Here is a 10,393-nt window from a genome sequence, read left to right as displayed (position 1 = left end):
GCATGGGGCAGCCATGTGGTCCCAGGCAAGAAGGCCCTGCTGGGGCTTTCAGCTGGGGGAGGGGGGGGCGTCCCCTGGGTCCCACTGCCCTTGGGTCTTATTTTTTTATAGGAACCAAAAGCAGAGAATTATTAATTTTCTGAATTTTTAGGGGCCCCACGGGCTGGACCTGGCCCGCAGGCCATATTTTACTCACCCCTGCATCAGAAGCTTAAATTAGAAAATAGTTAAATTCGAATCATTAAGTGTTGCTATGTACTGATTTATGAATACAAAATATATACAATCAATAGTTGCATATTACTCTACTGGAAATCTTAACTGCGTCCTGTTGAATTTTTGCTAGAGCAACAAACACAGAAAATTAGAAGAGATCAATCTACTCAGCTGCTGCTATAACTGCCTGCCCCTTTTTAAGCATCATCTAAGAATTAGTAGAAAATCTTTTTTTGCTACCTCTATGTATTTCAACAAAGGCATTTTTTGGAAGATAAAATTACATAACAGACTCACTACAGGGACTCTGTTCTTACAATCTGCCTTAAGAGAACCCGCTTCCCCTCAGTGGTGCTGATAACTCTCAAAGTGCAACAAAAAGATCTGATGCAGTAGGGAAGCAGCACCTTGTAGAGTTATATAAAAAGTTAGAAAAGTTCTAGCTTGATGGAAGAAAGTTTGGGGCAAAGGCACAAGGACTTAGATTCTGTTTTTGCCAAAAAGTCATCACATTTCAATATTCAGGACATTTTAAAAAAATGTGAAAAATTGAATTAAGACTTCTACAGTTATTTTTATTTTTTAAAAACAGCAGCTTAGTGCAAACCAGATAAATGGTTTTAAGTAGATCCAGCTTTCCTACCAAATGAGCCTGAGATTTCTACATAAAACTCCTTAAATCAATTGCTTTCATATTGAAGAGGTAAGCATTCCCAAAAATGATCAGTTCTGAACAAACTCAATAATGCTTAACATAAAATCAGCCGAATTTGCCTGCAAAGATAAACAAGTGTACACCACAAGAAGTGGCATCTATATTAACAAATCATTTACCCATATTATGATGATTATACCTTCCCCTCAGTAAGGTAGAATGTAAGAAATATAAATATTATTAGGGAGTCCTGGAGAAGAGAACATAAAAGTTTTTACTGTATTTGTGGAGAGATATCTAGTTAACTTGGGAGTCCAGAGAAGAAAGCTGAAATAGCAAGCCTGCAGTCTCTGGCAGAACTCTGCAAAGTTCCCACACTGAATCTACATGTAAGAATTGAACACAGTTGTCATTGTTAGTTTGTTGGCATCTGGATTCCCATTGCTCAACGTAATGTCTACTCAATGACCAAAACAGGCGCTTTATCAGAAACCAGACTTTCTGAAGCACCATGATTTGTAGTATGGACAAAAACGTTAAACTGCCTTGTACTAAGAAATTTCTTGTCCAGCATAACCTATTTCTGGCACCAACTGGTTTGATAACTTGGAAGCCTCTATGTTTTCTTGGCCAACAAGCTTGGATCAGATGCTTCCCTATTCTTCTGCAGGGTATATAGTATACACAGACATAGAAGTTAAATTTCCAATTGGCTAATTTTATCTTTTCTTTGCTCTTCTGTCCTTACAAACAGCCTTTCTTTCACAACCTTCTTTTGATGCACATCTACCCTTCAAAGAACTACTGCCTGACAATACCAGTAAGATCCCATTCCCACTCAGCACGTAGACTTCCCTCAGATGTACACTGGTGTGTCTATCATGGCTCATATAAAAATATTCAACTGCCCAGACAACTACCAGTTTCTTCCTTCTATGTCAGAGAACTTCTAAGTGCTCTCCACAGTTCATATCTATATCTACTCTCCAATATACATGTTTGACTGAAGACTGAGACTAAAGTAAGCGCAAGTTCAGAAATCCTGCCTTCAATTCTAGAAAACTGTTGTTTTGGAGCTTGTCTAGAAATGTAATCACATATTTCTCTGGCTCCTATCACCATAACAGCTAAGCACCTTCAGCATATTTAAGAACAAAAACAAATTGAGCTGCTGTGCAATTATGGGTATTGTGCATACTTATAAAATATATAAGGAAAAGCAAAGCAGAAAAAGGCAAATTAGAAAATTCTGTAGGCAAGTTAGAAAAAAAATCCATGATGGTTCCTAGTTCTTGCAAGAGTGATTTCAAAAGCCTTAAGGTCCTATTTCTGGGAAAGTTACACTCTCCCATGCACCCCTCAACATTCATAAAACTGTCCCAACTAGCTGCTGGGTCTACGGTTTCAGTGGCATACAATCATCACAGGAGGGAAAGCCAATTTTCATGACAGTGTGGGCAACTCACAAGAAGCATTTGAGCATTAGGAAAGAGATGCAGAACTGAATTTTATATTTCTTGAAGTACCAGTTCAGAGAGCAGAGCACTGGACCAATGTTGAAGCACTTTTTTTACCATCATGAGGTTCAAAGCTGCTTTAGCCCATAAATGAATTGCTTTGTCTCTAGAGCACGCTCTCCATTTAAACATAGATATACTAATCACCTAGGTCTTTACTTAGTTCAGCAGAAAGCCTTTCCAAATGCTATAGCTAGAGCATAAGGGGAGGACCTGCTCTGATAATATAGCCTTAATTGTTCAAACATTGTAGGACCAGTGTATAAGAACTCTGTTAGGTCTCTCATAATTCTTGGTATGTAGAATCACCTATAGGTGGTATGTCACTTTTCCTTGAAGATTTTTGTATGAAATCTCTGATTAAAGAACCAGAAAGAATGGCAGTGACAACAGATGTCTTCATTTTTGATCTTCTCTTCCCTTTCCTCAGCTGAATGAAACAGACCTTATTGTCAAGCAAGTACTAGACAATACTATACCATGCAGAGTAGAATAAGAAAAATGTCTATAACAAAGAGAGAAAGGGCCTATGGTTATAACTGCAACATGGGTAAGTTGTCAATCACATTGTTTTGGTACATGGTAAAACATTCTGAATCAAGGTCCATATACAAGCTCCACTGGGCAACCTGAAGTTGTGCATCTAGCCCCATTCCAGCTGTGGTTGTCTGCTCGCTGAGAATACGGGAGGAACTGATTCTTCTGTGCCAATATGTTGTTCTTCCATAATTAACTATTAATGATCCTGTCATATATATAAACAGACCACCTTGGTGCACTGACATTCTGCTTTTTCTTAATATAATGAAACATTTTTTCCCTGCCTACACTTGGTAACGCTCTACCTAGCTTCTCCCTGAAAAGACCCCTATTAGGAATTAAGCCAATTGAATTAAGCCACTCAAAAGACAAAAGGCACCTGCATTTCACAGGTGCATCACAAAATTAATATAAATGGACTCAACTCCTTCTACAAGATAGAATTTGCCTCTGTGCTTCTCAATTTTTGACAAGGTTGTAAAGCATCTAGTAAATGTGTGAAAACATTGACAGTTTCTTTAAGTGCAGACAGTAATTCAAAGTAATGAAATGCTCTACAAAGAGCTCTTTTAAAACATTTTTGAGAGCATTACAATATTTCTGGCCAAAGGATTAGGAGCTGCACCCACTTTAGGTTGCCAGATTAGGTCTACCTGGCCTTGGGAACTGTATAATACTTCCTGGTGTGTCCATTCATCCAGCAGTCTTGGTCCTCACTCAACCATGATAAGTTTCCAATGCAAAAGTGAATGCAAATTAAGGGTTCTTTTCTCCAGCTGAATGGATGATATATACTTTGGCTTTTAGCTTTATGGTCACCTTTCTAAGCTGCACAGAATTTTTCCAAGAGAGGCAGAGAGTACTACTAAGCCTCAAATATGTTCTTTATCTCCTCTGATTTTCCAAGAGACTTGCTCTCCTTTGTGTACAGGCTCCCTCCAAAATACCAACCTGATAAAATCTATATATATACACAAAATGTCTGCTGGCAGGCTGCCTTTCTTGAAGCTCACAGTATAAGTCACCCTTAAAAAGGCAGAGGGAGCAAGAGAGTAGAGTAAGACACACATACCAAACAGACATTCTGAAATGAAGCAACTGATCGTGGCACAACTAATCCACTTGACTGGGTGAAACAGTAGCCTACTGTCCTGCTGATATGCTCCCCACTTGTAAAGATGTGCCTCAGGGAATCTCAAGTGGGAAAGTCAGCTCCGATGCAGCCCCATGCTAAGACTGTCGATCAGCCCTAGCACTCCATCCAAGTGTTGACATACGCAGGGAATCCACAATAAGGACACCCATGATCCTGGGGCTTCAGGGCCCTGATCCTACATTCCCTGAAAACAGGAATTCCTGGGGCACACAGGATCAAGCCCCTGAAGTCCCAGGAATGCTGCCCAGGAAGCTGTAGAGCACAAGCAGCTCCAGGTTGCCCACGTTCTCCTGCCTAAAAGATGCCAGCTGCAAAATAGCAGCACAAAATCATAGTACTTGTTACAACCACAAATGTTGGGGATTTTTTTATGCAGCAAAGGCAATGCCTGTTTACTTTGGGGGGGCCGGGGAAGGGGGTGGGGAGGAGGGGCATTAGTGACCTTGCCCTGGACTAACAGTTCTATTCAAATCCCAGTTGGGAAATACAAAGATGGACACAACCCACGGTGACAGTGTTTGGCAAGAGTTACAAGCTACATGGCACAGCACCCCAGCTTGAATCTAAGGTAGGCTGGTGTTTGCAACCCAGTCTCCATCACCATTTCTGCTTGCAACAAGCAAAGTCCCCTGCTGTCAATGCTCCCCAATTCTGCATGCTAGATAAAATGGCTCCACAAGTTATGTCACCAAGCCCTGCACTGTGCAGACCTGCCAAATGTTTAACATGAAAAACATTATGAACAACATTATTCACTGGTGATATTTTAGTCTACATGGAGACGAGTCATTTCTTCAGCCGTATAACATCCTACTTTTCTTTTTATTGCATGGTTCTTAGTGTACTGACACCTTTCACAGTCCACTATTACACTGTTTCTTCCCCACTGAAAAAAACTGCTCTATTTCATGTTTTCGTGAACGTATTTTTTTTTTTTTTTTTTTTAATTAAAAGACCTCAACTCTGAATTTCATAGGGTCCTGGACAAAATATTTCTTAAAAAATGTCTTTTAGTACTCATTTAAACAACATCCCATCTTTTAGTGAAATTTTAATGGTTTTTCTGCTGCTCCATCTCCATTTGCAAGGGTCCAGTCCTTCCTCAATTACTAGGTAAAAAACAGTGAAACCAATTATAAATACAGTGCACAAAATGAAGGGCTTTGTAGCAGCCTTAGATGAAACAGAGGTACAAAATTTTCAAGTTCAATCTGTTCTTTGAACAGGGAACTTAAGTTCTAACTCAGATACTCTGCACCTCCAGCTATAGGGGAGGGTAGAGTGGAGAAATAATAATCACTGTAAAACAGAGGACTTCTTATTTTACCAGCTTTCTTTTCAAACCTTGCTACCAACTCCGTGATACCTATCTGTAACATAAGACAAAATTACATTTCCCAAACTGAAATCATAATGAAAAAATGAATACCTAAAAACCACAAAAACCTCTGGAGCAGAATTCCACTAAAGCATACAAGTGAGGCAGAGACTCAGAACTGAATGTCATTAATAAGTGGACACAACCACAGCAGCAAAGCATACATCATTAAATTTATTTAACTGTACCTTGAATATTTTAGCTTCAATGATTGTACTTCCAGTATGTTCAGAAAAATGTTTAAAAATTAAATTAGTAATGCAAACTCAGTAAATGGTCTCCCATGTCAGAGATGAGGAACACTACTGTAGTTACTTGAATATAAGATGGTTTCACATAAGATAACTGTCCCTCCCCAATAAATAGATTTTATATATGGAAAGTTTATGAATGTGTTATAATTTTCCAAATAAAGAATCTAATTATTGGAGGTTTACTTTGAATTTGTGCCCTTCTCACTTGTACAGCAGGAAAAATAAATCTGGGAGGTCAGGTACCTGCTCTACCCTCTGTGTTCCTCCTGTCCCATTTCCCCTTCCCCACCCCTTACTTTCAAACCCTACTCTCCCTAAGCACATGGAAGTGAGAAGCAAATTTGAAAACACTGACCTTGAAATAAACATGTCTGTAGTAATTTGCATATAGTAACCAGACTTAGTTCATTCAGAATTGATGCATTTTTATCCCTTTTGGAAACTGCTGCAAGTTTTAGCACAGGTACTACGTAAGCACACTTTAAGCAGCACTTTTGCACTCCTTTATATATAGTAAAAACTACATTTTTTTAAATTTAGTGTCTCAGGCCAAATTAGTCAAATGAGTTCTGAATTTCATGCACCAAGCAGAGCTGTTATTCAGGTCCTTGTAGTATTGTCACCAGGAAGCATCATCCCTCCCAGATTTTTCAGCCTGGAGCTTCAGCTACTCCCAAATCCATGGCAGTTATCCTATGCAGAGCCCCCAAACTATGCATGATATTAGTTTAAAGTCAAAAGGCTCAGGATTTACCCTATACTTCACTGGGCTAGGCCCCAGAAGAGCCAAAAGCATTTCAAGCCACAGTGACTCTTCGGCTCAGTATTATTTAGTATGTATGTACTCCAGATATCCCCACAAAGTATCCACATGCTAGTTAGCCCCCGACTCATGACTGGTTATTTGTGACCAGTCTTGGATCCTCCAAAAATGTATATGCAGGTGAGGTGCAGGACAACCTGGTCTCACTCCACCATGTGGAAGGTGGGAACACAATAATCATATGTCAAAGGCTGAGAGAGGGGGGGAACAGAGGGATTCTGGATGAACTGTTTGGGTCCCATTTAGTGATGCTTGCCAGGCATTTAAGGCTGGCAAAGAAACAGGAATTACAAGAAAGGCACAGTCCACCTTTGGGGTGAAAACAAAGTTAAAATATGTTCAGGGTAGTGGCTCACCATGACCCGAAAGAGTCAGCACTGAGAGAGACTGCACACAATGGGCATTACCACATATCTTATACAGGTGGGCTATATTAGCCAGTCCTGGTGGCCAGGTCTCATCAGCATCTCAGCCTCTGGGCTAGGATAAAGCATTTCTAGCACCAAGGGGAGGGTGTTAAGATCTGCTCTAGCTTTTCTGGTGCTGCCTGATATTTCAGTACCTCTAGGCCCAATGCCAGTTCCCCATGGAGAGAACACTTACCACTGCTTTTTTTTTTTTTTTTTTTTTTTAATTAAAGTGCCACACATACAAAACCAAAGAAAAGTCTCATCAGCACTTTTGCCCAATATAGGACACGTATGTTAGTCCTGCTCAGTGCCGGCTACATTTAATTGACTTCATAGCTGGATTCCACTGCTGTGCACATGCTGGTTTTGGCAGCATTTTATCGATAGACACTGTATTTGATGAGGTTTCCTTGTATGCAAACATAAGACCAGAGGCGCCCCCCCACCATGCTGATTGGAGGAAAAAAACTGGCATGTATCTACGTAAATACAATATTTAGTTCTCTAATTATGATACACATATTTTAAAGAAATCTGAACTGCAAGTTAGTTATAAACAAGATATTAATGCTAAGTTAAAGATTAGCCAAGAGGAAGGACCTCACAGTTTATTTTGATTTCTCACCTCTTTGTTTGGAAGGTCGTTGCTGCTGTTCCTCCTCTTCTGTGGGTTCAGAAGGATCATAATAATCACTCCCATAACTGAATCCCACTGCATTATAAGTGCCATCTTCGGCTAAAGCTTCACTCAGCCGCTTATATTCCTCCTCTTGAACAAAAAAGTAATTTCTAATTAGCCACAAAAACCTAATTAAAGCATATGACTTCTAAAAAAAAGTATATCAAATGTTTTTTACTCAATTTGGGGGTAAAAATATTGTATGCAGCACTTTTATCTAGTCCTCATAAATTGTGCCAAAATTTCTGGCCGCAAAAGAACAGCAGAAGGCAAGTGCTTTTCTGCTGACCATATTCTTCCTGCTGAAAAAAAGGTTTGGGGGAGTTAAGTAGACTGATATAATGAAAGGAAGAAAGAATGCTGACTTTCATTTATACAATACTGTTAAAGAAGAACAGCTAAAAGGTTTTTTTCAAATTCCAGTCTGCCCTCAAATCTGGGCAATTTCTGTGTGGATCTATATATTAACTATCCTGAGGTCCTCTCACATACGCAAAGACTCCTGCTTTTCGAATCCACTGGGTACTGTCAAGATAACATCAAAAAGAGTGAGTATAAAATGAGTGGGAACAAATTTAAGTTTTAAAATTATTGAATTTCATTGAAAATATGTTCTAACTCAGGAAGTGTTCCTTGAGCAATACCTTGCCTCGCCTCCTCCTCAAGCAAGTCCGTATGCAAGGCTAAATACCTCTCTTCATCACAGAGGGCCTCTATTCTAGCCTCCTCTTCTGATAACTGGTAATCTCTGTTCCACGTGGAATATTCAGCATCATATTCAGAGAGGTCATGTAGGTGACCACGCCCATCATACCTGCAAGATGAAGAAGCTGATCAATGCAAAGAACTTAGGGCTTGAATTTGTGCAACTACTTAAAAATACTTACCCATTAAAAACGAAAAAAATACTTATATGTTAAAAAGTGTCTCATTTTAGAGTTACGTTTAAATTTGCTTATCATCTGCACCAGCTATCAAAATGCAGTGGTTCACTTTTTTTAAATAGTCTAAAGTCCTCTCTAAGAAAATAATATAGATTACAATTAAAGGCAAGAGTATCTTTTAATAGTTTAAATGGGATCCATTTCTTAACATATCTTACCGTATATGGTTCAACCGACCATTCAATGTCACTTGCAAAATACTTTTTTTTCTGGAAAGTCAAATAGAGCTTACATTCACACAAACCCGAATACATAAATACCTATCCGTAAGAACCAAACGGTCGAAATTTCCTCGCTTCTTTCTGCTAGTCCCGAGCTCTCAGGAGAGATCTTCACCAAAGAAACTTGCGTCCATTGGAGGTAAAATCATGGCTAGGCTCGGCCCCTAGCCATTTGGCTGAGGAAATAAGTTCTGGGTTATGTGATAGAGAGACACACATACATAGGAACAGTAACATATACATGCAATTTAAGGAGGTTCACCAGAAAAAAGGGCAACAGAAATCTAAGTACATGTCCTTTCCCCTAAACTGAAATGGTTTGGTTTGCAGAAAAAGGGCTGCATGAGGTTAACATTTGACATATTTCTCTTTGAAGCATCGGTAAAAGAAACTGACAGAAAATAAAGTGATAGTCAACTCCACTCCGCTGATTTGTCTTCTCACACACAATTCTTGACTTGAGCCAACTTGCTAAATCAAAAACAAAGAAAGTAAATACAACTAATAGCAAGAATTGTTATCGAGAAATGCTGGTCTCGTTAATCAAGGTGTCTGTCCACAGGCAAACTTCCACCCCAGTCTTATCATAGCAGTATACTCTACTCAACAAATATAAATGAAGACTTTGTGCTGCTGGAGACAGAAATCTAAGCGTCCATAGGAATTTGTAAGATTAGCACAGAATGTTTCATCAAATCCTAACTTCTCATTTGTAAATGCAAACCTCCTTAACTTACAAATGTAGATTGTTATTGGTTTTCAGTATTATGTACATACTTAGTGTTTGCTCCCAACAATTTCTGTAGCATTTCTGTCCCACCACGTCGTTGCAGAAATTGAGAATTTGTAATTTACATTGTGTAACCGACTAATGAAGTATTTCAAAGAAATGGACTGCCGGTACAGGCAAGGCCACATGGTTAACTTTGTGCTGGCACGTGAGCAAAGAGTAACGCCCAACTTCTAGTCCGATTTCAAACAACAGGATCCCACCGCTTCCCTACGGACCATTTGTGTTTTGCCAATCACAGACAGTCAGCCGGGGACTTGGACAAATTGCGTCCACCCAGCACGGGAGGCTCAGCGAAATGAGAACTGAGGGAGCAAATGCCTAGAGTATGTCCCGCGATCCTTTTCAAACCAAAGCCGTTCTGCCTTTCCCGCTTCAGCTTTCAGGACCAGCCACAGCTCCTCAAAGCAATGGGCTCAGCACCCTGGTAGGACACCCCCGACCTGCCTCCTCGTCCCCGAGCCCAGGGGACGAACTCAAAACGAAATTCCAAGTTGCCGAAGCTCCGATCGATCCCGTCGGACCTTCAAACGAGCTGCCGGACCCCAAGGCGCAGCTCCTGATCTGGGACTGCAACTCAGGGTGCCGGGAAGGGGTAGACAAGTCCCCGGTTGGTTTCAGGGTCTCAGCAACTGCTTTGCTAATGGCCAGAGCCTCTGATTTCTTCCCTGCCCTGCCCCCCACATTTGGATCATGGCTTCGGGGGGCAAATGGAGAAGCGGCTTCAGGCTTGACTTGAAAAGGAGCGGGGCCACCCCTGCCGCCCCCCTCACCTGCTCCAGCCAGGGGTGGGTGGGACGCCCCAAAAAC

At 40.4% G+C, this 10,393-nt stretch overlaps 1 protein-coding gene across 6 annotated transcripts in view; it reads right to left on the bottom strand.

Moving 5' to 3' along the window:
• SFSWAP (splicing factor SWAP homolog) overlaps positions 1-10,381 on the bottom strand; it is a 96,320-nt gene extending 85,939 nt beyond the window's left edge. For 2 of the 6 annotated variants that reach the window (XM_019538974.1, XM_019538972.1), the window contains exons 1-2: positions 8,320-10,379; positions 7,575-7,718 (exon numbers count right to left, since the gene is read on the bottom strand). In XM_019538974.1, the coding sequence (XP_019394519.1) occupies positions 7,575-7,718; positions 8,320-8,329 (154 nt within the window). In that variant the 5' untranslated portion in view covers positions 8,330-10,379. Of the gene's footprint in view, positions 1-7,574; positions 7,719-8,319 lie in introns of all 6 variants that reach the window. The other 4 variants (XM_019538971.1, XM_019538973.1, XM_019538969.1 and 1 more) reach the window with 4 other exon arrangements.
• Positions 10,382-10,393: the final 12 nt, after the last annotated feature.

This window comes from Crocodylus porosus, unplaced genomic scaffold, assembly GCF_001723895.1.
Source record: "Crocodylus porosus isolate Cpor-Errol unplaced genomic scaffold, CroPor_comp1, whole genome shotgun sequence".
Taxonomy (NCBI): domain Eukaryota; kingdom Metazoa; phylum Chordata; order Crocodylia; family Crocodylidae; genus Crocodylus; species Crocodylus porosus.
The sequence above is the reverse complement of the archived record's forward strand: the minus strand, read 5'-3'. Positions and strand labels throughout refer to the sequence as shown.